The sequence below is a fragment of the Lolium rigidum genome, chromosome 3 (assembly GCF_022539505.1).
Source record: "Lolium rigidum isolate FL_2022 chromosome 3, APGP_CSIRO_Lrig_0.1, whole genome shotgun sequence".
NCBI lineage: Eukaryota > Viridiplantae > Streptophyta > Magnoliopsida > Poales > Poaceae > Lolium > Lolium rigidum.
The window spans coordinates 224,451,447-224,477,903 of NC_061510.1; the positions used below are offsets into that span (position 1 = coordinate 224,451,447).

At 42.3% G+C, this 26,457-nt stretch overlaps 1 protein-coding gene and 1 long non-coding RNA gene across 2 annotated transcripts; one reads left to right on the forward strand and one right to left on the reverse strand.

Moving 5' to 3' along the window:
* Positions 1-18,642: 18,642 nt before the first annotated feature.
* LOC124703066 lies at positions 18,643-19,571 on the forward strand. Its single transcript, XR_007002914.1, has 3 exons — positions 18,643-18,759; positions 18,863-18,955; positions 19,555-19,571. It is a non-coding gene; the product is annotated as an uncharacterized LOC124703066 (long non-coding RNA).
* Positions 19,572-23,211: 3,640 nt separating this feature from the next.
* On the reverse strand, positions 23,212-25,732 carry LOC124703065 (laccase-19). The gene is made up of 2 exons (XM_047235273.1): positions 25,628-25,732; positions 23,212-24,951 (listed from the first exon to the last, which is right to left on the reverse strand). The coding sequence occupies exons 1-2, from the start codon at positions 25,730-25,732 to the stop codon at positions 23,287-23,289; spliced, it is 1,770 nt and encodes a 589-aa protein (XP_047091229.1). The 3' UTR covers positions 23,212-23,286.
* Positions 25,733-26,457: the final 725 nt, after the last annotated feature.

Genomic DNA, 26,457 nt, shown 5'->3' on the forward strand with positions numbered 1-26,457 from the left:
TGGGCAAGCGGTGGGGTGGGGATCCCATTCTAATTCCCCACGGTAAGTGGTCTATGATGGGTTGCAGCTACCGGCGAAGGAGTTTGGTTAACGAGTCCCAAGCTGTTGTCGTGGTCGGGGTCCATCCTTAATTGGTATAAGAGGACCGACGAGGACCCAGGGTCGGGGTATGCAACAAAGGGTGGGTGTGCGAGGTAGCGGAGGAACATGATTGGCTAGACCTTATACCGGGCCTCACACCATAGGAAGTGTGGACGGGGAATATGCCCGGTTGGCACCAAGGTTAAGATCTCTTATGGGTAAAGCAACACACCTCTGCAGAGTGTAAAGAACCGTGACCTGTCACTCCCTGTTCCGGGATATGGAAGCTGCGAACGCGGCCGGAAAGGAGCTCCATGAAGTTCTAGTAAACCGGTGAAGGCCGACGGACATAGCTCTTCCGAATAAAAGCAACCTTTTGAAGAAATGATTATGAAAACCTGCATTGGTATTAGACTTTCCGGTCTAATGCCGTAGCTAGTGCATTAAACACCTCTTTCCTATAATGAATTTGTTGAGTACGCTCGTACTCATCCCACTCTTAAATCCCCTGCTTAGATATGGAGGCATCGAAGGAGGATCTACAGTGCAACTCGAAGACCGAGAAGTCAACAACTACTTCACGAGACAGGACCCTGTCAGAGGAGTCAGATACCACATCCAACAAGAAGAAAACCTAGTTTAGCCATAGAAGGGAACTAGCTTCCTAAACCCAGCTCCTATTTAGCTAGAGTCTATTCTTAGCCTCTGTAGTTAGTGAAATACTCTACAAATAGAGTTCGTGATAAGACTAGACTACGAGTCGTTCTTCTGGAGTTTATTTGCAGTTTTACCTCATTGTAAAGTAGGAGGCTGTGATGATCTTATGTAACAGAGTCGATGTTGTAATTCTATAGACATGCCTTGGACCCGCATATGTTTCTGTTGTACCACTCTGAGCGATATAATACCCGTGGAACTGTGTTTCATTGGTGTTATATCAGACTTGCATACTACACCATGCAGTGGTATGCCGGGTCACCACAGTTGGTATCAGAGCAAATGCTTTGACCCTAGGATTAAAACCCTTTAAAGGAGACCTATAGGTTTGGTAGTGTCTATAGGAAGTTGTCTTAGTTAAACCAAATCTTCTTATGACTTGAGATGGATATTCACTTGAGAATAATCCTGACACACTTGAGTCAACATTTCTTACCTATCCTTCTTAAGCAAAGTTAGTCAGCTAATCCCCAAATATATAGTATACCATTAAGTCCTTAAAACAATAGATGAGTAGATCACGGTTGATATACAATACATGGTAGTCCAAAGAGAGGATACAACCATAAGGAAGATATCCTAGTGGAAGATGTGTACCAACATATGTTATGATTAAGTAAGAGTTATCCAGGATTGGTAATAGGAGTAATATCAATTGATGAAGATAATTAAGATATCCTAATAGAAGATGTAGACCAAGTTAAGTAATGAGTAAGTAAAACTATCTAGACATGTGAAACAATTGATAGTAAGTGATAACTATGAGTCATATGAGGTAGTATAGACCATGATGAGTCAATCATGGGAGATAAGGAAGAGAGATATGAATAAAATATGATTACTTACATGGTAGAGTTGTTAATCATATATGATTCACCTGAGAATCATTATGTGATGGAATAGAACATTATAAGTATTTTAGAGGAGTATAATAAGAAGTCAAGTGCTAAACAATAGTGCAAGAATTGTGTTCCAAAACAATGGGAAGTGTGCCAAGCACATCAAGACCATATGTTTATGGTAGAAACACTTGAAAGTATAGGAGCTATATTCCAATAGCTATGTGTGTAGAGTAGCCAGGTTAGAACAAAAATACATCATGTGAGGTATCATACAAAATAGTCCTCAATAGCACTTATATATGAAATAATACTAAGTTAAGTAGTACTTCCAAAGAAAACTAGGTTAACCTTAACTATCCTAGACCCCTTTGTCTCAAGTTTATCTCATTGCAAAGGTGCAATTAAGGTAAGGGTTGAGACAAATAGTAGACTCCCATATATATAAGTGCTAAGTACCACGATAGAAACCCATCTTATGTGGTGTTATATACTACACATCAGAGCCCGATGTTTAGAGATGTCTTACTCAACTATTATATTCAGGTCTATGATGGTGTGTATTATATGCACAAAGCTGAATCTTCTTGGATTTTATTGGATTTTCATTGTTTGACTATATCCATACATGAAGTTTGACTTTGATATGCAAATGCATGTTGCAATATCAATTTCTTACTTGATGCTATAGATCTAGAGGGTAATGGTATTCGTGTGAGGAAGTGACGAATTCTAAAGATTCCGAAGATAAGATGAAGGTTCATCAGAAGAAATGAGTAAAGTTGTGGGAAGCAACCACAATACTCTGAAGGAAGTACAATCAGAAACTCATGCTTACCTCAATAGAGGAGTACTTTAGTACGAAAGAAGCATAAAGGTGAGAAATATAACGATTATGGTGAAGCTCAAGCAGATCCATAGTCAATAGAGAAGCAGGAATGCATGGGAAATCACTTAGGATACTATATTCATAGTGTCAGCTAGTGGTTTTCTTGCAAAATAAACCCTGAATGAAGGAAGATGATTTAGGAAACTATAGCAGATATAAGAAGGCCATAGTTGATATCAGAAGACCACAATTGGTATAGGATCAATATTGCGAGATAAAGCAGAAGATATCTCGTCCAGTTGATCAGAACCTATAACAGAATCCATTTTTAGATATCAAATAGCCACGGTTGGTATAATAACCACAAATTGGTATCAGTTGGTATTACAAATAGTCCACGATTTAATTAGTTGTAACAAAAGTTTGTGAACAAATAAAAATCTTGTCAGCCAAATAGCTAGATCTATAATCATTTAGTCGAAGGATTCACATTGGATGTCCACAATTGAGTGGATATACCACAAACATTCTTCACGAGACCTTAGAAGAAGTAAAACCCATAAGTTAGAACCAGACCAATATTCCAACCATAAGTCCAATAGTTGGAAGAAAAGGAGTTGAAGACCATAAGAAAACTCTAAGGGGTAGAGTAAAGATTGAGTTAGATGTACAATGACTCAATACTTTGAGTAAAATAGAAGAAGAAGGTCTGAACTGAGGGGAAGTTCGATCTTATTTTCATAAGATTAATGAACACTACTTTCAGAAGGATGTCAGACCAGAAGCCGAGGTTCATACCTCGAGGAAGTAAGAAGTGGACTATAACTTGAGAAAGTGAGTAAAATTTACTCAGAAGTACGAAAGCTCAAGTAAGTCAAGCATAAAGAAGTTGGACGAAGAAAATACCATAGACCAAATACAGCTCAAGAAGGCCAAAGACCGTAGGAGATTGATCATACCAAAACTAAATTCCATTTGAAAGATTCCTTTCATGGAACCTTAAGGAACCAAAATAGTTAGAAGTATCAACTATAATTCATGATTGGACGGACTAACTGAATCTAATCCATTCTTAGTGAAATAAACCGTCAAGACCATTTCCATGGTAAATACCTTACTAAGTACCATTACTATAGTTTTAGCCGGTAATGGGAAACAGAATCAACTTTATACAAGTCTGGTAGAACCAAGTTTTTGGATAAATCATCAGGAGTATGTTACCCAATTAATCCTCAATTAAGACTGTCAGTACAAGTAGAAGTCCCAATCATTGAATCTTCAATGAGAAAGGAAACAAGCTTATAGAGTTGGAAGAAATCAAAGAATCAAAGTAAGAGCCATGATTCAGAGACAAACACTAATGGATTCCAGGAAGAATTTGGACAAGGGGTATATTCAATTATATCCAGTAAGATCACTACGGAGTTCGAGAAACGTTTAAGTCTGCATAAGTCAGAACCACACTCCGGAAATGTGAGAGAGTTCAAACTTCAAGGACGAAGTTTAGTTTAAGGGGTAGAGACTGTAATATCCCAGGTATTGGGGTTACAAAAATAGAGGAAACAGTTGTGTGCATTGCATTCATGCATAGAAAATCCGGGGAATTTTCGCGCTTTCAAGTAAAACTTGTCACAGTAATCGAAGTTTCACTTGACTTGCTGGAATTGAAGTAGATCATCAAGTTAAGCGTTATAAACTTCACTGTGATCTTCGCTTAAACCCATCAAGGTGATCGAGGTTTCTCTTACGTCGGTGGAATTGAGTTAGTACTCGACGTGAGTGCAATAAACTTCGACATGAACTTTGTTGAACTATTTAATTTTGGGGAACACAATTTGAATTCAATTCAAATATGAGTGATAAGAATTCAAATTGAAATTGAAATTGAAATTTGAATTCTAGACCATTATATAACATACAACATGTTTAATCAAACAAAATATAAAACTCAAAACAAATAAAGTATTTAACATTTAATTACATCATCCAATATTACAAGGTTTATAAAGACAAGTAATTCATGATTAAGGATATTCTACAACAAGGAAAATATTTCTTTATTGATATTCACACAATAATACAATGTCTTTACAAATGAATAAAATAATATTACAAATATAAATACAAGTTTTGAAAAAGAAAAGAAAAGTCTAAAATAAATCTTGATCATCTTCTTCTCCAATTGATCACCTGCAAAACAAACATGGAAGAATAGAAAGAAAAGAAATGCCAAACGGCAGGGTTAAAATAGTGATAAGAAGAGGTAGATCTTTTCATCTGCCGAGCACATCCACTAGGGGAGATGTGTATCAGTGTTGAAACTTGAACCATGCAAGCATGCAGCTCACAGCACACATGCATGTGCATAGGTGTCGGCCAAGCACACCTCCAGGATACCATATAAAAGGGGATTTCCTTGCAACACCACAACTGCTTAGCCAGCACAAGACCAATCCCTCGACAGTGGTAGCAGGTATCCAAACAACATGTCACAAACTAGCAATTTCATTCAGAAATAGAAATAGCACCGGTAGTAGCAGTGATCTATCGGCAAGAACAGCTCCATATCTCTAGCCGGATCTTAGGAAATACTCAATCAGCAAGGAGGTGCAGGATACCACAAGAAGGAGGTTTGTTTCGGTATCTAGAATCCAGGATACCAAGAGCGGCAGGTATACACCATAAACACAAGTATTTGTTCCTAGCCTTTGCATGGTAGCATCGGGGGATAAAAAGGGGAAGTTGAGTGTGAGAGGGATTTCTCTCGGTATTGCATAGAGGTGCTATGCAAGAATCATCACGAGAGAACAAAAGCAACAACATAGTATCTATTCTTATTTTAAATCTATGCCTCAGCCTTTGCATCATCGGCTAGGTCAAGCATGGATCTGTCCATTTAATTTAACTCAAGCATCATAGTGTCCAAACCAAATATCTTACCAAACAGAAATCGTTTGAAGACGATTTTTAACATCATTTGGATCTAGTCTCAAACTTCCTAGCAACTTTAATCATAACAAAGTTTGTCCAGCACATCATCTAGGTAATCAAAATCAGCAGCTATGCATCCTTTTAGCAAGGTACCACAACACAATTTTTAATTTAACAAGACAAGCACATAGACAACTTTGTACAGAAAAAGCTACCTAAAAGGAATATAAGACTATACCATCAGTTTCAGGTTTAGGAACTCAAAAGTTCCTATATGAACCTATCATGCATGGTATCTTTTCATCAAGCAACAGTGGCAACCAGTTAAGTTCATCTACTATCACTCTATTTTCAAACCCCACAAATATAAAGCATCCATCAGTGCTAACCCGCAACCAGATCTTATTCAAGATCTAGCAAATCATCACCTTGCAATCCAAGCAACTAGTAAAGCATCCGAATCCAGCAAGAAGAGCATCTCTTCTTATCTATTTATTTATATAGCACTAGATCTGCCCAAGGGCTGGACAAAGCTTCCTGTAGCCAACAACAGACTTCCATGATCAAATCATGTATGCACATGATTTAGTAAGTACCAGCAACACCCATAAGATATAAAAACATCTAAATAGCCATAGATCTAGTATATATTGTATACTGTTCTTATCAAGTATACACTGCGGCGAGTGCATAAGCCTGGATGAATAACTCATCCAAACAGGGGCATCACGAGATAGATAGCAACTGGTAGAGCAACCAGTTATTAAGCAACTTAATTCATGAAGCTACTTACGGTCCAGGACATTCATCCCAGGCCAACCAAATAGTACCATAGCAACTATTTATAGGTATGCATACAAGCTGACCAACAAGCCACTAGATCCAGAGTGCTGATGATGAGGGTTCATTCAATTAGAGGCACATTATATGCACAACAGCGACTAGATTAACAGCCAACAAATTCTAGAGGATTATTACGAGTCTAGAAAATACTCCGGGCCAACAAGTAAATTAAATAGTACTACAATTATCGAGCATGTTTAAGCTTAACTAAGAATAAGCCGCGAGAAAAGCCACCATATAAGCTCACAATCAAATTACCAGGCCAATCATCAAATAAATTGTCCCTTTCGTAGCAAACATATTTGCATCCGATATGGAGTTTCGGTATAGTAAGTATTCGGTTCCGACGACAACGCAAACCAGCAAAGCATATAGATATAACCAGCTGCCAATTAAGCACTCCAACAATATAGACCCGAGCTTTAACAATTCAAGCTATAATCTGTAGTAACAGCTAAGAGCTTTGCCAACTAGCCCAAGCAGCAATATTGCAGCACATATCACTATGACCAAAGACGAGGGAGTAGGGAATGATTTAGCTCACAAAGCAATGTAGAGAAGTAGATGCGAGTAGGCGACGCCGGGGTTGCGTCGGCGACACCGTCCAACCGGCGTCGAGAACGAAGTTGTCACCGCAGCACCACACCACCAGATCACCACCATCACTAGCGAGCACATCACCCACACCGTTTCACGATCCATACCAACCACAGCACCGCACCACCATTCCATACCCACCGCGAGTATAAAATAACTAGAAGAGGTTAGCAAGTGGTAGAGAGGAGGAGGCGGCAGGGGCGTGCTGGGATAAAGGAGAGCGACCACGAGGTGGCGCTAGAGCAGCACCAGCACGCAGGGCGCCGGGGTTGCAGCTGCTGCTGCCATCTCGCCAGCGCCTGGGAGCGCCGCTATCGGAGACAAGTATGGGAGCAGAGGGCATCCAGACAATGGAGGATGAGGATGAAAACTTCGCCGGAATCTCGCTGGCAGACGGCAGCGCTAGGCGCGGCCGGCGATTACCGGACATACAGGAGGCGGGGTTAGGGTTTCGGAGGCGGGCCGACCGCTTGAGACCACAACGGCCAAATCAACCAAGGGGAGGTGGTAGAGATCGTCGAGGAGAACAAAAGCCCCATCACGCCGGTGCCGGGGTTGGCCAGGAGCGGCCGGGAGCGAGCAGCGCCGCCGCAGGGGCGTGGTGGACGCGAGCGAGAAGAGAGGTGAGGGCGGTGACCGTGTGCGTGCGTGTGAGAGGGATGAGCGAGAGAGAGAGAGAGAGAGGTCGGGCCGGTGTTTTACCTGGCTCGACCAGGCCAGATTTGGGCCAAACCAGTTGGGCCAGCCCAATTAATCATTTAACCAATATTATTATTATGTTTACTTATTTATTTATCTTCTAAATAAATCAAGTCATAAGAAACCCCAAAGATAGGTAATTTGTTCATAAAATTAAGGATTTATAAAATACAAGTGAAAACAGAAAACAAATACCACCAAGGTCAAAGAAAAATAAAATGAACTTTTCACTAATTTTAGAACATCAATTTTTAAATCTTAAACTATAAATACCTAATTAATAAACCTATAATTTCCTTGTCTATGTTTTCCATATCAAGAAAATATTAGACATTACTTGTATTGAAATTCCATATAAACAAGATTGTTTCTTCATGGTTATCACATGAAAATCCTAATTAATAATAACCTCAACTATTCATTTCTTCAAAGTTAGCTTTAATAATAATTAGCTCATGGATCAAATTGATAACCACTTAAAGTATGGCTTCAAACTCTAGAAACATATTAAAAGGATTAATTATGTTTCTCTTCAAGTAACTCTGAATATTAATAAGGTAAATACTAAACTCAACGAGTACCTTAAACTTAAAATTTATCAACTCCAATTGCTCATCAATTTATGACAAATAGTAAAAACCAATTCCATAAATTCCAAATGCAACACTAATTTCTTAATGAATACATCAACCACCTTATGATTTCTTGTGAGAATCTTAAAAACCCCGAATCCTATTAGAAACCCTAACTCTATCATTTCATGTGAAACCTAGTTTGCTTCTAAACCTAAAACCTAGGTTAGAACATGTGATCATGATACTTTAGTTTCATTCATAGCTCCATATATAGTAGCGACTAAACAATTGCCAAGTTTTCATAAAATAATAGAGACACATCTCTAATACTTTGGTATTACATATGTTCATGATTAACCGATCAAACAGGACCAACCCTAGTTACTATTCTCCAAGACATCCACATTAGTTATCCATGCTTAGCATCACACTCTTGGGATGCACCATAATAGCAACCATACCCAATATTGTGCATCATATACCATACACACTGAACCCTACTAGTGTTAGATATTTATAAACCATCTTATTTAGGAACCAATTGTTCATTATCTAGTGAAACCACTAGTAAGCCCTAGACAACCCAACTCTAATTGAGATACTTCTTATTAGTTAAGAAGTCTGTTCTTCAAAAGTTATTCTTTTGAAGAAAATATAGTATAGTCATCAACTATACCTAATAAGATTTATAAACCCTAGCCAACTATCATCGAGCAAGGTATACCAACCTTGATAGCACCTATATATACTAAATTGCTTATGTTGTGTTTCACTAAAACCATATGATTTCTAGCTATTGATGAATCCAACTATGCCGTGATCCATCTACTACTTACTCCAGAAACCAATTAGAACCATAGAAAACCATGGAACCCCACAAACCTAATTATCATACTTGTTCTTTATATGAGAACATGTTCTTCAAAAGTTATTCTTTTTGAATTATATAATAAGTAATCATTAACCATGCCATATAGTACTAAAACTGACCACTGTTCTCTACTTGATAACATTATGCCAATTATCATTCTTTGTGTGCTCAATTGATTACTATGCTTTATTATCTACCTATTTATAATACCAAATAATCACACATGAATAAGAACCTTGTTTGTGAATCACTCTAAAAGTGCAACACACCCTAAACCAATCAATACAACTCACTAATCCTAAATCATCGGGGTTAGATCACGCTTAGAGCGATTTCATCTCATTCTTATGCATTATTGCATCCTTGCCAATCTTTTAAACATCGTCCTTACCGGACGATGATGCTATTTCAGAATTTGGAGTTACTACGTATCGAAGACCTTGACTGCATAATCTTGCAGTCAAGAAAGGCAAGTTCATCGCTTGCTCATGTCATTTGAGTATCTTTATCAAATTACTTGCAAAGTATCATGATTATCACTATTGCATAAAAAACCAAAACCACTATTTTCATAACTATGAATATGACTATGTGGTGGGCAATGGAACCATGGATTGTGTTGATATGGTGGAGGTTCCATTGCAAGGGTTAATATCCATCTAGGATTAAATAACAAATGTCGCCGAGTGATTCTTGTGCCGTAATACCCGTGTTAACCATAAGATCCGGAGTGGGACGGAGTAGTCAAAAGTGTTTCCACCTCTCGTACATCAACGGATGCGCTTACCGTAGACACTTGACCCAGGTTGGGCAAGCGGTGGGGTGGGGATCCCATTCTAATTCCCCACGGTAAGTGGTCTATGATGGGTTGCGGCTACCGGCGAAGGAGTTTGGTTAACGAGTCCCAAACTGTTGTCGTGGTCGGGGTCCATCCTTAATTGGTATAAGAGGACCGACGAGGACCCAGGGTCGGGGTATGCAACAAAGGGTGGGTGTGCGAGGTAGCGGAGGAACATGATTGGCTAGACCTTATACCGGGCCTCACACCATAGGAAGTGTGGACGGGGAATATGCCCGGTTGGCACCAAGGTTAAGATCTCTTATGGGTAAAGCAACACACCTCTGCAGAGTGTAAAGAACCGTGACCTGTCACTCCCTATTCCGGGATATGGAACTGCGAACGCGGCCGGAAAGGAGCTCCATGAAGTTCTAGTAAACCGGTGAAGGCTGACGGACATAGCTCTTCTGAATAAAAGCAACCTTTTGAAGAAATGATTATGAAAACCTGCATTGGTATTAGACTTTCCGGTCTAATGCCGTAGCTAGTGCATTAAACACCTCTTTCCTATAATGAACTTGTTGAGTACGCTCGTACTCATCCCACTCTTAAATCCCCTTCTTAGATATGGAGGCATCGAAGGAGGATCTACAGTGCAACTCGAAGACCGAGAAGTCAACAACTACTTCACGAGACAGGACCCTGTCAGAGGAGTCGGATACCACATCCAACAAGAAGAAAACCTAGTTTAGCCATAGAAGGGAACTAGCTTCCTAAACCTCGACTCCTATTTAGCTAGAGTCTATTCTTAGCCTCTCGTAGTTAGTGAAATACTCTACAAATAGAGTTCGTGATAAGACTAGACTACGAGTCGTTCTTCCGGAGTTTATTTGCGGTTTTACCTCATTGTAAAGTAGGAGGTCGTGATGATCTTATGTAACATAGTCGATGTTGTAATTCTATAGACATGCCTTGGACCCGCATATGTTTCTGTTGTACCACTCTGAGCGATATAATACCCGTGGAACTGTGTTTCATTGGTGTTATATCAGACTTGCATACTACACCATGCAGTGGTATGCCGGGTCACCACAATAAGTAAGCAAGAACACATAGCCTATCCAAGTTAACCAGATAAAACCAACCTTGACAGCCAACTTAATAACCTAGCATCACCTAGTCTTTTAAACCATCAGAAACCAAGTGAAGCCTGGTACAAATGGCAAGGACCAGGAATTTGACCAACTCAAGTCACCATGGTTATGCCAACCAATTGAATAGTAGCATCTTCCAAATGGAACTAGGAAGGAAACCATCCCAGATGATTTACCAAGCCAGCAGTTCATGATCGCAAAGGCCAATTCAACCACCAAACCATCCAAACCACCAAGCCTACACACTTATCATTACCCAACGAGATTCAAAATGAAGCTAGGGTCCCCAACAATAGTTGGCATCCATCTAGCTTAAGTAAATACGAGTAATAGAATCATTACTTGCAAAGTATTTCATCTCAATTATCTACATTAACAAGATAAAGTTTCACGGATAAATGAATTAGTCAACTCGCTAGGCAACGAGGATGCTTGGCAAGCATCATGCATACATTCATATGCTTTTCAAAGCATAAGCAACCACCAGTACATGGTGAGAAGCTATACAAATCAAGCAACAACAAAGTATATCAAGCAACATGCATAGATAGAGAAAGTAGTAAGTAATTATCAACCAATTGGTGATCAAATGATCACCGAGCTTGCAAACACAAGCCATAGGGGCAGCGAGAGGAGGAATTAAGAGGGAGAGGAGGGGAGGGGAGAGAGAGAGCACCGATGACAGGGGTGGAGGACGAGCTTGAAGATGACGGCAGGGGTGGAGGAGGAGGAGGAGGCGGCGGATCCTCCACCTTGCCGCGACGGCGGCCCCTCCTCGCGGCGGCCCCTCCTCGCCGTAGGGGCAGCTTGTGCTGCTGGTGGCGGGGATGGGAGGACCGCGGTGGCATGCGCCCCTCGCGGAGGAAGGCGGCGGCGACGGCGGCGGCGACGACCATGGAGGATCCGGGCGACCACGGAGGAAGGCGGCGGCGGCGGATCCAGGCGACCACGGAGGAGAGGGGAGAGGGGAGAGGGGAGGAATCCTCCAGGCGACCACGGAGGAAGGCGGCGGCGGCGGATCCAGGCGACCACGAAGGAGAGGGGAGAGGGGAGAGGGGAGGGGCTCGGCCGGGAGGGGAGAGGTGAACAGGCGGGGAAGGGCACGGGCGAGATGATATAAGTCCCTTAATTCTGTGGCGCACCGGAGAAGGTGCGCCACAGAATCAACTACTTGTGTGGCGCACCAAAGCCAGTGCGCCACAGAAAGAGTTATTTACGTGGCGCAGCACGACATGTGCGCCACAGAAATACCTACAGTAATAAATGGTGGTGGCAGGATGTGGGCCCCACATAGTTTCTGTGGCGCACTACCCGAGCGTGCGCCACAAAATTAAGCTATTTCTGTGGCGCACCGTGCCTGGTGCGCCACAAAATAAGTTTCTGTGGCGCATTCAAAACGATGCGCCACAGAACTAAGCTTCACCTATAAGGGTTTTCCTACTAGTGATTAGGAATGAGGGAATTAGGCAGAACCTGGGACTGAGAGGGGATCAAAAGTTCAAAATAGTTCATTAGTGAGGGCTAAGGCTGGAGATCTGTACTTATATTTCCGGCAGAACCTGAATGTGGACAATGCGGACTTCAGATCCCTCAGATCAATTCAAGCTCCTGGATTTTCCTGGGGCAGAAACAGCCAACTCTCAGACCAGATGTATGGGCAGAAAATTGATAACAAAGCAGCTCATCAACCAAACAATTTTTCTATACCACTATATAGTACACGAGTTTTTGAATCTGGATTTACCACTTAGTTCTAGAGTCCTCCCTCCAGTGGAGTAATCCAGACCGTTCATTTGCATGTTGGAGCTTCTAGCTGCCGTTCATCTAGCCAAAACTCATTTGATCCGACGGTTGTGGGCTGTTGGATTCGTCACCTGGAGTTCCCGCGCTGTGCTGTAGTTGCTAGATACTTCTGGACAAGTCCTCCTCGGCGGTAAAAAAAAATACTCCAGCATCTAGAGCTGGGTGTTCAGGTTGGGGGCCCCATGCACGTGGGCATGCACCATGTTACTTGTTCTGTCGTTTCATGGTATGCAGTAAACTGCTGCTACATGAGCATGTCCACAGTTAACGTAATTCATTTTCCCTGATGAATGATTCTTCAAATGCTAACAACATAGCTTCCTTAAAAAGTGGGGGAGAACAAGAGATTACTGTAATCGCTGTCATATTTTTTCCAACTGTTATATGATGTTACATAAATACAACAATCGGGAATATATAGTCTGTACCATGTAACTATGTTTAATTATTTTAGTACGATTACTTTAGTACAAAATTGAAAACTATGACAATATAAAAACTATGGTTCTTTGCAATATATTTAATATTTTTTTGTCATGACAACGTTGCTATTCTCCAAGGTTAATTTTCCCATATAAAAAGTTTTATCACATGCCTCCATGACAGGACATCGATCATCTTTTTCCATTTGAATATATTTGCTCCCTCCGTCCCGAAAGAATTGTCGATTTTCTTTCCTAAATTTAGATGTATTTAGACACTATTTAAACAAATCCGTGACATCCTCTTCGAAACAGATTGAGTTGTATATTTATTGAATCATAAAATTTTCCCCAGTAATTGCAAGTTTAACTTACTTGTTGATTGCATGAAAATTCTCATTATAGCATAGACTGTCACACTACGGACCAGACATCATGCACTTGTACGGAGTATAATATTACTGTGATGGAAGCGAAGTCTTGCGTCATAGATTCTTGTGGGGTGAAAGCATTTTTTGTGTCATGCAAATTTTCATGGGATCGTAACAAATACTCCATTGGAAATAATGGTAGTATATTAATTATAAATACGTGACATGACCATTTATATATGATAAAATTGGTGATAACTCTTTCCTAGCCGTTTCATGCACCATTGTAAATAATGGTAGTTTAACATAACTTTTGTTCATGGAGAGGTATATGCTCATTGTTTTTTTATGGTTTGCAGATCAATGTTCATGGAGAGAGGTATGTATGCACGAATACGTAATCAGAATTACCCATAGTCTTTGGTACTCCTAAATACAGAAATAATCAAGTGTGGTACCGATTTCTGAATTATGCTGAGTATTATTTTTATGCCTTAGTAAAGTAAGATGATATCTTATATATTGTCGTGCAAAGCACGTGCAGTTTACTAGTTTTCAACAAATCAGAAGTTGGGGCGATAATGAAGACATGATTTTACAGTATGGCAAAAACATGTGGATTTAATACAGAACTTTCTGTGAGAGTATACCATATATCACTTCCAGTTATGCATTAAACAATATAGTAGATGGAAATATTGGGACGCTAAACATGGTTTACCTTTGCCAGTTCTGTGTATGAAAGATTTCGATCTTCTCACAAATTCTTGTCAAGACCCAACTTTGAAGAAACACATGCACACAATACCAGTATTGGAGACACTTCTGCAAATACGTGGTAGGCATACAATTTCCTATTTACCTGTGTAGGAAAAGGCTAGAAAAAACACCTCGCATCAATCCATTAGAATTACTTTCACACAAATTAAAAATACAAACCTCACAATTCAATAATACAGTCGACAGACGAATCCATAGAAATGGCACCGCGAGAGCGGGGCGCAGCGAGAAGATGGGAGAGGCGGTTGCGCTGCAGCATTAGGGGTTTTACCTTGAAATTGAGAAGCCGGAGTGCAGGTTGATAGTGGCTCCGTGCGATCTACGGCAGGGAGAACGGAGGGAGGTGGACTGGCCGACTGAGGGCGACGGGGGACAAATAAGATGGGTAGAGAAGAATATAAGCGAGCAGCCGGTCGACGGCTGCTCGCTTACCTCGCCGGTTACATGCCTAAACGATTCGTTTCCACCATTATTGTGGGAGGAGTCAGTGGGTACAACACAGATCGTGGGGAAGAGGAAAAGAACTTGTGCCCAGGATCATGCACATGCCATATCGTCGTTTCGTTGCTTTTTTCAGCGAACATACGTCCCTTGTCTCAGGGAGGAAGAGGTCAAAGATATCCCTCTCATGCAACCCTGCAACCACAAAGCAAGAAGTCTCTTGTGTCCCCAACACACCTAATAGGTGCACTAGTTCGGCGAAGAGATAGTGAAATACAGGTGGTATGAATAAGTAGTAGCAACGACACCGGAAAAGTGCTTTGCCCGGGACGATAGAACAAGCGGTAGTAACGCAGCGAGTAGTAACACGAGTAAAACAAGTAAACAAGCAGCGATAGCGATATTTAGGAACAAGACCTAGGGATTACACTTTCACTAGTGGACACTCTCAACATTGATCACATAACAGTAACGTATAAATGCATACTCTACACTCTTGTTGGATGATGAACACATTGCGTAGGATTACACGAACCCTCAATGCCGGAGTTAACAAGCTCCACAATAATGCTCATATTTTAGTAACCTTTAGTGTAAGATAGATCAAAAGACTAAACCAAGTACTAACATAGCATGCACACTCGTCACCTTCATGCATATGTAGTAGGAATAGATCACATCAATATTATCATAGCAATAGTTAACTTCGCAATCTACAAGAGATGATGATCATAGCATAAACCAAGTACTAACACGGTGCACACACTGTCACCTTTGCACACGTGCAGGAGGAATAAAACTACTTTAATAACATTGTTAGAGTAGCACATAGATAAATTGTGATACAAACACATTGCAATCATAAAGAGATATAAATAAGCACCTCACTATGCCATTCAACAGTTGAATAAGTATTCGTGAAATATAGCCTAAGAGACCCACACGGTGCACACACCTGTCACCTTTACACACGTGGGACAAGGAGTCTCCGGAGATCACATAAGTAAAACTCACTTGACTAGCATAATGACATCTAGATTACAAGCATCATCATATGAATCTCAATCATGTAAGGCAGCTCATGAGATTATTGTATTGAAGCACATAGGAGAGAGATGAACCACATAGCTACCGGTACAGCCCCGAGCCTCGATGGAGAACTACTCCCTCCTCATGGGAGCAACATCGGTGATGAAAATGGCGGTGGAGATGGCAGCGGTGTCGATGGAGAAGCCTTCCGGGGGCACTTCCCCGCTCCGGCAGGGTGCCGGAATAGAGACTCCTGTCCCCCGGATCTTGGCTTCGGCGATGGCGGCGGCTCCGGAAGGTTTTCCGTATCGTGGTTTTTCGCCTCGGGGGTTTCGCGACGGAGGCTTTATATAGGCGAAGAGGCGGCGCAGGAAGGTCGAAGGGGTGGCCACACCATATGGCGGCGCGGCCAGGGCCTGGGCCGCGCCGGCCTATGGTCTGGGGGCCCAGTGCCCCCCCTCTGGTCCTTCCCGGGTGTTCTGGATGCAGTCTTTGGTACTCCTAAATACAGAAATAATCAAGTGTGGTACCGATTTCTGAATTATGCTGAGTATTATTTTTATGCCTTAGTAAAGTAAGATGATATCTTATATATTGTCGTGCAAAGCACGTGCAGTTTACTAGTTTTCAACAAATCAGAAGTTGGGGCGATAATGAAGACATGATTTTACGGTATGGCAAAAACATGTGGATTTAATACAGAACTTTCCGTGAGAGTATACCATATATCACTTCCGGTTATGCATTAAACAATATAGTAGATGGAAATATTGGGACGCTAAACATGGTTTACCTTTGCCGGTTACGTGTATGAAAGATTTCGATCTTCTCACAAATTCTTGTCAAGACCCAACTTTGAAGAAACACATGCACACAATACCGGTATTGGAGACACTTCTGCAAATACGTGGTAGGCATACAATTTCCTATTTACCTGTGTAGGAAAAGGCTAGAAAAAACACCTCGCATCAATCCATTAGAATTACTTTCACACAAATTAAAAATACAAACCTCACAATTCAATAATACAGTCGACAGACGAATCCATAGAAATGGCACCGCGAGAGCGGGCGCAGCGAGAAGATGGGAGAGGCGGTTGCGGCTGCAAAGCATTAGGGGTTTTACCTTGAAATTGAGAAGCCGGAGTGCAGGTTGATAGTGGCTCCGTGCGATCTACGGCAGGGAGAACGGAGGGAGGTGGACTGGCCGACTGAGGGCGACGGGGGACAAATAAGATGGGTAGAGAAGAATATAAGCAGGCAGCCGGTCGACGGCTGCTCGCTTACCTCGCCGGTTACATGCCTAAACGATTCGTTTCCACCATTATTGTGGGAGGAGTCAGTGGGTACAACACAGATCGTGGGGAAGAGGAAAAGAACTTGTGCCCAGGATCATGCACATGCCATATCGTCGTTTCGTTGCTTTTTTCAGCGAACATACGTCCCTTGTTTCCTGCTTGGTAGAGGATAAATGTAATGGGTTGATTTGCATGGTCGGTAATTATTGTTGTTGATACTTGCTGATGTGGCATAGCTGCATGTCAAGAGAAATAGGTAAGTGGGGATGAACTTCTTAGTTATATAGGATTCACTTGGTACATATTATCCTTCTTATTTTCTTTTCATCTCAAAGTACAAAACTTTTTTTCTTATTTATTGTATGGTGAAAATCAACTTTGATTTGGATGATGATCTTAACAGCCATGTCTTGTTGAAGTTTCAAAATCAACTTTGTTAAAGATGCCAATTAGTTAACAGTATAATGGAACCACTAGGACCTCTCCACAGCGTTTGGACATTCTGGGCCGTTCGATCTGACAATCTAAGGGTGTACAAACGTTTAGCGTTACCGAACTGTTCTCGAACTCCCGTTACAAAGGCTTTTACCGTTCTAAAGGCCCGTTTTCCTACTAGGGCTGCTACTCCCAGTATTGTTTTAGGCCTTACCACGTTGATTGGGCCTGAAATGGTTTAACAGGCCAACGTGTTTTGGGCTTGAAGCACATAACGGTGATTGAAAAGAATATTCCTTCTTCGTCTCCTCCCAGGTCGTGCGTGTGCGACGGCGACTCGCAATCCCGCACTAAACGGCGAAGGCGACTTGAACATCCTCCGCCCGGCAACCCTCCTCATCCTCCACAATCGTTCTTGCTCCGCCCGCGTCGCTATTCCTCGTCCGTCTGCGACGGAAACTTGCACTCCCGCATGGAGAGCCAAGTTAGGTTAGTGATTCCCCAATTTTGGCTTATTTCAGTTCAATTTCGGCCAGATTTTCTTGCTCCGTGTACGCCGCAATTGTTGCTCCGCCTGCGCCGCCAACTCCCGCTCACGGCTGGACAACGAAATTAAGTTACAAATTCCACGATTTCAGCGTATTTTACTTCAATTTCAGCTGGGTTTGTTTGGAGTAGTACAGTTGACCAATTTTGTATGTTTTTCGGCTCCGCCGTCGGCAAATTTTCTATTCCGTGCAGGCCGTCGACTTGGCTCGCTCAACACGGTCCATCGAAATCGGAGGCCCATGAACTAAATCGGAAGAATGGTGCTCCTTCATGTAATCATGTTCGTAGACCAGACCCATCAACGGAACGGAAAGAACGGTTCTCCTTCTACACGAGTTAACTCTATTTTCCGGCGCTTTAATGATGGATTCATGATGGTAATTTCGACTCATTTATCATTCCTGTGATTATGACGATTAGTCCTAGCGTTACCCTTCTCCTTCATATAAATATGTGGACACAGAACCCTATTTTTCCTCACTACTTCCATCCGACATTGGAAACCTCATTATTCATTGGAGATGCTCTTTCCATATCTTTCTCCCCTTCCGCTTCCTCCTTACTGCATGGTGAAATGTTTGGCAAAGAGAGGCTGTGACAGGGGAGCAACGCCAAATCAACCCAATGTTCTTGCGAAGGTTGAAACATTTCCCAATAAATTGCTAATTGCAAGGAACAAGCTGCTGCAATAGACGTCTCTTCCTTTGCTCCTGCTGAGGTATAATTTCCAGCCATCAATATTTTTTCCTGTTCAAGTATATTATAAGCTTTCATATATGTTTTGTTTCTTAGATTGTTTTCTTCGTCCTTCCTTTTGGCAGGAGTACCCGCCGATTGTATGTGCCTGTGATTCTATTAATTAAGGGATTAGGCTCGATCTGCTCTGACTACATGATTCTAAGACATTACTCCAGGTGTGGCTCTAATCCTTCTTGTGTGGTGTGCATTACGATAAGATTTAACTTCTCGATCTCAAGAAAGATATACCGATATGATCCGGCTTAAGTATGTACGTACTCACCTTGTGTGAATGTTGTGTGTGTGACTATTTTTTCCCGTGTGCTTATAGAAGACTAATTGGTTGGGATAAATAATTTTCTTAATTCTGCTTACAGGTGAGGAGTTTGCATGCCAAGGTCTGATCTATTTTGTTAGTACATGCCTCTGATTGCTTCTTCATATCTTCAACACATTTTGTGATTACCCTTTGGCATTTGTTCCTAAGACTGTTTCCCTTTCTAAGAAGTGAAATTCTGAAATTAAAACACATGTCAAACCATTGCTACCTTTTTTCATGGATAGCTTTTGGCATTTGTTCTTAAAGACTGTTTTCCTTTCGAAGAAGTTAATCTGAAATTATGACACTGAGGACATATATATTTATAAGTCCTAATATGTAATATTAAATATTCTCGACATGCGTTGTTATACTAGCCATAATTCTGTAAGGAGAAGTAGGCATTTTTTTTGCAGCTCTGTTAAATCGTTCACAACATCTAGTTTCCATGTTCAGGTGCCATCTAAGGATTTTTGGCCCCAACTGAGCTGGTGTAGAGGTGATAGTCTAGCTTTGTTCTTGAGGTTAGTAGCTGTTTGCACCATCAGCTAAGAACTTAAATTGTTTTCGAATTGACTGGCTGCTTTAGAGCACTGTTACTACTACAGAGCAATGGTTAATTTTGTATAAGCATAATCCAGATCACAAAGAAAAATATGTTCTAGGGCTGTCTTATTTGTCATGCTCTGCGTATAGTGCTACTGTTCTTTCAGGGCTGACATTAATCATCTTCCTGAATGGATAGACGTGATAAACAAATATCACTTATGTATTAGCTCTTGTGATTTCATGCATTATATTCATGAATGCTAGGTTCCATTAGCAGAAGGGAAAATCCTGCACATGTCGAGAATGGTGCAGTTGTTTTTAGAAAATACGATCAGATTTAGTCTTTTAGATGTGATTTACATCGCACAACAGGTTTTCCCATAAAATTGTATGCACTGGACCACTGTCAAATTGTCAAGGTAAAGATCTACATTGGAAAGATATACTTTGCGCTTCTGCCGTGACAAAATGCTATTTGGTTTCTGCGCATCCCTAGATATATGCATTCATGTAAGGATAAATTGCATGGACAGAACATAGTCTATCATACATAGTGAGACTTGGGCTTTGCTGCATCAAACATAGCCTATCATACTTAGCTATGACTTTTAAAGTTGCAGTCTCCTGTAAACCTGTGTACATACATTGTTTGTTTGCTTTCACATATTGTCAAGATTTTTCTCTGATAACTATTAGTGTTGTTTTATTTGATCAAATGTTATCTATTTTTTCCTTGCATTTTACTTGACCTACCTCATTCCATATGAGGACCAACCACTGCTTGGTAATAGGATGACATTACTTTCTGATGGTTAGGGAGTTGGCTGGCAGGTTGATTGATGGCATGTGCCACAACTCTGGAGGCAGAGGATCCCAATCGTCTATGTGGCTGTTTTCCCTCCGGCATAGTGTTGAGCAGCGACTTCTTTTTTTTCTGAGGGAGGGCGCCAGCCTCTTCTTCTTTCATAGAGGCATGACCACAAGATCAAAACAACTGCAAAACCACAACAAGACTCATTTGCTTGTTTGTTGATGATATGCTTCGGATTAATCTTTCATTGAGGTTATCGGTTGGTCCTTATATTTCGAGTTGTCGAGACACAATGATGTTACTACGAATATTTGCACATTTTGTGTTAGTAGTTGAAATTGAACACATTAGACACTAAAGGTACATGGATGTTGTTTGAAAAGTCAAAAGGCTACTATATGTTTGTATTGTTGCTTGTCCTATGTATTCGATGGTCGTCTAATTGGCATCTGTATTTAGGCTTGGAGAAGAGAGATGTTTCAGTGTCTATCCCTATCCATATGTTTGCATACTTAGAAAGTGTATAAAAATATGGTTGATTAATTCTAACTTTTTCTGAGATGTGATTAGTTCTAAATATTATACCCCATCACATTTATCATAGCATTACAGATAAACTGTTCAAATAACATTTCAACTGTTTAACTTCTTCCAAATATTTAAGTGTTCTTTTCTTAAGGTGGACGGGCGCCGCAACGCGCGCCTTCATGGTCTAGTATACCATAAAACACATAAATCACCATGAGGGGCGTAGGCTTCACTAGTAGAGAAAGAGGCTTTTGTTCAGCGCTGCCTGGAGCTTTAGCACCGGTAAGACTACGAACCCATACTAAAGGGTGCATTAGCACCGGTTCGAGAGGCTAGAGTTTAGCACCGGTTTGTATGGGACCTTTAGCACCGATTCGTGGCACCGTAAAGATCTACCGTTTAGCTCCGGTTCGTGGCACGAACCGGTGCTAAAGATTTTTCTACTCCCTACGCATCTTTGGATCGCCTTTTTTAGCTCCGTAAAATACAAAAGAAAATGCTAAGAAATTGAAAAAATAAAATCTTTTGAGATTTGTGTATGTTACGCAACCTACTATTAGGAAAAATTAACAAATTTGACTTTCGACCTTTTTTTTACATAAAAAGTTTAGAAAAAGGTAAAATAGCATTAACTTTTGCATACGACGTCGGAAAAAGCGTATAATATATCAAAATGATCGTGAGAAAAAATTACATCCGAATTCACCGGGGTTTACCCGGTTAGCCAATTTTTAGATTCTCAAAATTCCAAATGAAAATATGAAAGCGTGCAGATTTTAATTATTGTTAGAAATTCAGGATTTTTTATATTTTTTATTTTTGCAAAAATGAAATTAATAATTGCATCCTACATAAATATTACTATTACTTTTAGCCCATTTTTAGATTTTCATATTTTCAGGCCATTTTTTTTGAAAATTAAAAAAATAAAAGAATTAAAAATAATTCAAATTTAAAGGTTAATATTTATTTATTTATTCAAGATTATGATTACATCATTATTTTTGTTTATTAAAAAATTATTTGAATTTCAAACAATAAAGAACTGTGACATCGACCAACATGCTAATAGGATTGATATCATACTATTACCACATAAATGCGCGCGAAACACTTGGAAGCGGGACTGGAGGAACTCGGAAATTAAGCGTTTAAGTGTTGAAGTAGTGGGAGGATGGGTGACTGAGCGAGAAGTTTGACCACTAGTAGGTAATTTGACTAGAGATAACTGTAGATAGAGACTAACTTGGATATAAAATATTAGAAATTCTGAAAAATAGAAAAAAGAGGGAGTGAAAAATCTTTCGAAAAAATTGGACACCGGTAACGGGTTCTGCCGTGGCAGCTTTTTGGGGTGTTTTCCTGCCGCGGCAGACCCTTTAGCACCGGTTCGTGTTAATATAGACCGGTGCTAAAGGTCCTCTCGCCCGGGTGCTCGGGCAGCCGCCACGTGGTGCCCCTTTAGTACCGGTTCGTAACTGAACCGGTGCTGGGGGGGCTTTAGCACCGGATACTTTGCACTGGTTGGGCAACTGGTAAATAAACCCTTACAAACCGGTGCTAATGCCCCGTTTTCCACTAGTGCTTGATGCACTTGCTAACCTACAAATCTCATGCAGGAAATGGAAAATATTGTCTAAAAATAGAAATTTGATATTATCTCCGTTTTAAAATATAAACCTTTTTGGGAAGCTAGTTTAGCTTGTAATTACGTCTGAGCGGAGTTAAGTGAGTGTGCACATCCTAGAGACGGAATTGACGGCCGTGATAAGACTTAAACGCCCACATGCTTGTGCAATAGAGTTTTTGCCATTTGTTATGTGTAGGGGGACAAGAGCAAAATCAAATAGTTATCGTGTATGAGCTGCTTTTGGAGCTAATCAAACCATATCTAGACTTCGATGGGTTGAGTCAGTACCAGATGTTGTAACTGAGTTGGTGGCCAGCGAGTTAGCTGTGCCAGTTTAATGAAATATATATGTTCCAGTTCAAAAAAAAAAAGTTATCGTGTGAGTAAGCAAAACCAATTTGTTTGAGAAAGCAATATCTTCATGTTCTTATTTCTCATCAAATTCCCGACTTTTTGTAACATAATCCTAGTGGACACAATTGAGATTACTAAGTAAAATAAAAGAAATACATATCCTTGTACAGTAAGAATCATTCGTCAATAGTACAATGAAGAATCTATAAAATTGCAAATCCCTGTATGCATATTTATTTGTTCTTATTTTTTACTAAGAATTTTAAAAATCTTGGGATCCATGTACCGTACGTGCGCTCGATCGAGTTAGTTAGCTCTATGGCTGAGTGAGGCCATTCGAACCACATTTCTTGAATTCTGGTGGCGGTGGGGGTAGACTGGTCTCCGGCGTCGGCCCGTCCTCGACGATGAACGCCGTGGCCATGCCCATGATGATGTGGAACTCGAAGTGGCAGTGCAGGTACCACATGCCAGGGTTGTCGGTGACGAACCGCACGGCGGCCCATCCTGTCCTGGGCACCTGCACCGTGTTCCTCAGCTGCGGGTTGTGGTAGTTGAACTTCTTAGGGTCAGTCTTGGGATTGTAGTTGCCAAGCCCCATGGCGAGGACGAAGAAATCATAGCCATGGAGGTGCATGGGGTTTGAGTCGCTCTGCAGCAGCGCCGTGCTCTGGAAGATGATCTCCACGGAGGTGTTGTAGCGGAACCTCCGGAGCTTGGTCGCCTTGAACGTCGGCTCCAGAGCCTCCTCCAGCGGGCCCGGCGGGATCAAGTTGCGGTCGGTGTAGTTGTACGGGTGCGGCGGATGGTCGGGGAGGTCCTCCGTGTAGAGCCCGCTCGTCCGGCGTTCATAGTACCTCTCGAGGAGCGACGCGTTGGTCGGGTGGCGGAAGGAGACGTTGTTCATGGTGGCCACGACGATGGTCTCGGGACTCCGGCGGCGCTTGCAGGAGGTGCTGTTGTTGCGGCAGATCGAGCCGAGGCCGAGCGTGAAGAAGAGGCGCTCGTCGACGTGCATGGGGACGCGGTGCCGGTCCGGGTGCGCGAGGCCCGTGAGGTTGTTGTGGAAGTAGTAGGACGGCATGGTGTTGTGCTGGTCCGGCATGAGCGGCGTCGGCACGGGCAGCCCGTTGTTGCTCTTGTCGGATCCGGCGTATCGGACAAGGCCGCGGGAGACGAACCCCGGGATCTGCGGGTCGGGCTCCGGGGGCTGGTTCGCGAGCGCCACCATGTGGTAGTGCGCCGGCGGGGCGTCGGCGGCCATGAGCACGTCCATGGCCTCGCCCGGCGCCAGGGTGACCATGTCCGTCTTGTACGGCGTGAGGTAGTTGCCGTCTGCGCCGACCACCGTGAAGGTGTGCCCAGCCACCTTGAAGTAGTACTCGGAGAAGAGCGCCGTGTTGACGATCCGCAGCAGGTAGGTCTTCCCGCGCACCACATCGAGGACGAAGCTCTCTTCCGGCTTACCGGAGCAGTTGCTGAGATCGCCGAGCTTACCGTTGATGGTGGCCGAGAGCGGGTTGTCGTCGAAGTTACCGTCGTGCATCCTCCTGTCGAGCTCGACGAGGTCGAGCTCCCACCACTCGCCGATGATGATGGGCACGTCCTTGGTGGGGGTCGGGAACGGGTACCTGCCGCCCTTGGGCCGGATGATGAAGGCTCCGGCGACGGTGGCGCGGAGGCAGGTGACGTGCGCGTGCCACCACAGCGTGCCGACCTGGCCGGTGACGTTGAAGCGGTACACGTGGTTGCCGCCGGGAGGGATGGGGCACTCGGTGACGAAGCCGGCGCCGTCGGACCAGCAGCTCCGTATCTGCCGGACGCCATGCCAGTGGATGGTGAGGCCGTGCGGTAGTCGGTTCTCGACGTGGACGACCACCGTGTCGCCGTCAGTGACGTCGATCGTGGGGCCTGGGAGCTGCCCGTTGACGACGTAGATCTTGGTCGTGTTGCACAGGTGCGTCTGGTTCATCTCGTGCACCTGATCATCATTAATCAATGGATTGGTCAAAAAACAGGTCAAGATGATGAGTGCTAGACCAATCACTAGATCGACATTGTATTCACGATCGATATCTTCTAAAGAGAAAAAAGCAAGGTTTAAAATAGCGCGCTATTTCTCCGCTAATACCACGCAATAGCATATTTGGAGGGTCTACGCTAAATTTTAGTAATTTTGCTCGCTATGGCGCTATTTGTGAAATAGCATGATATATCGTGCTAAAACTTCATAGCATTAGCGCGCTATTTTTTCAAGCAAAGTTACTTTCACTTTTTTGTGGTGATGAAGTGCAATATGTTGGTTGCTCTTCTAGATTAGAACTTAATATCGCTAATGCTGATGTTTCTTAATAAATAATTTATACTATGTTGTTGCTTTGTGGAATACTGATGTTAGCTTTATGAAAAATTCGAGATCTATTTATTGTATGTGGCTATGTATGTATGATTCAGTCATTTTTTGGACTAAATATCCAACATTTTTAGCGAAATCCTTTATTTTTAGACTACATTTGATATTTTTTTCAAAACGCTATTTGAAATATAGCACGCAATTAGCACGATATAACGTCCATAGCGTTTGGAGGAGACCGACGCTATTTCATTTAGCACGCTATTTTAAACCTTGGAAAAAAGAAGAAAGATATTGCACTCACGACAAAGGTGTGCTCCACGACCGCCGCCTCACCGCCGGCCGCCGCTGCCAGAGCAGCAAGGGCCACGGCGCAGAAGATGGTCGCCGCCATGGAGAGCTTCTCCATGCTTGATTGGTCTCTGCAAACTCAGTGATATGCTTTTGAGTAGTTAGCTAGCTTGCTGGAAGGATGGTTTTGCTAGGCCTGAGCTGCGTTCTATTTATACACCTCAACGGACAAGACACCCGACTAGAACGGTTGTCTGCAATGGCTGACCGGGCAAATCAAGAGGAAACCGAGATTAGCATCATCCATTGGCTTGCACTTTTGCATTGAGGGGTTAGTTGGTCAGTTTAATTGAGTTGATCTTTTCACGCAAGCCCATGCAACCTGGTGGACTGGTGGTGCATGGTTGGCTTCATGGTGAAGACAGATTAGCATCATCCATATTCGCTGGCGCGTATACTTTTCGTTGCACTTTTGCCTTGATGGGTTAATTAGTTAGGTTAATTAATCATCCAAAGAGTGACAAGTCAATCGCGGTTAAGCTAGATTCCCACGAAGAGACTTCCTCGAGGCTGAAATCACCACGCAGGCTAGAATCGGTCGAACCGTAGCTACCAGGTACCGTTAGGCCGGCAAGACTTGTGAATGGTGTTTTTCAAACGAAGCCGGTTTCTACCCGGCAAAAATCCACCGTCCGAGTGCCTTGCGATTCGTGCATGGTGGCTCCTTGTATTTGACTGAGTTTTACATCCATATGGTATATTCATGGTTTTTTTTACTTGAAACCATAATTAAAACTTGTAAAATATTTTTGCAAACCGAGATTAGCTATAATTTAGGTGGAA

What these genes read in the sequence shown, in the direction of transcription:
- LOC124703065 (XM_047235273.1), bottom strand. Translation starts at nt 25,732, where the DNA reads ATGGAGAAGCTCTCCATGGCGGCGACCATCTTCTGCGCCGTGGCCCTT. An exon ending in TCGTGGAGCACACCTTTGTC is followed by an intron (nt 24,952 to 25,627) that starts GTGAGTGCAATA and finishes AATGATGATCAG; the next exon opens with GTGCACGAGATGAACCAGAC.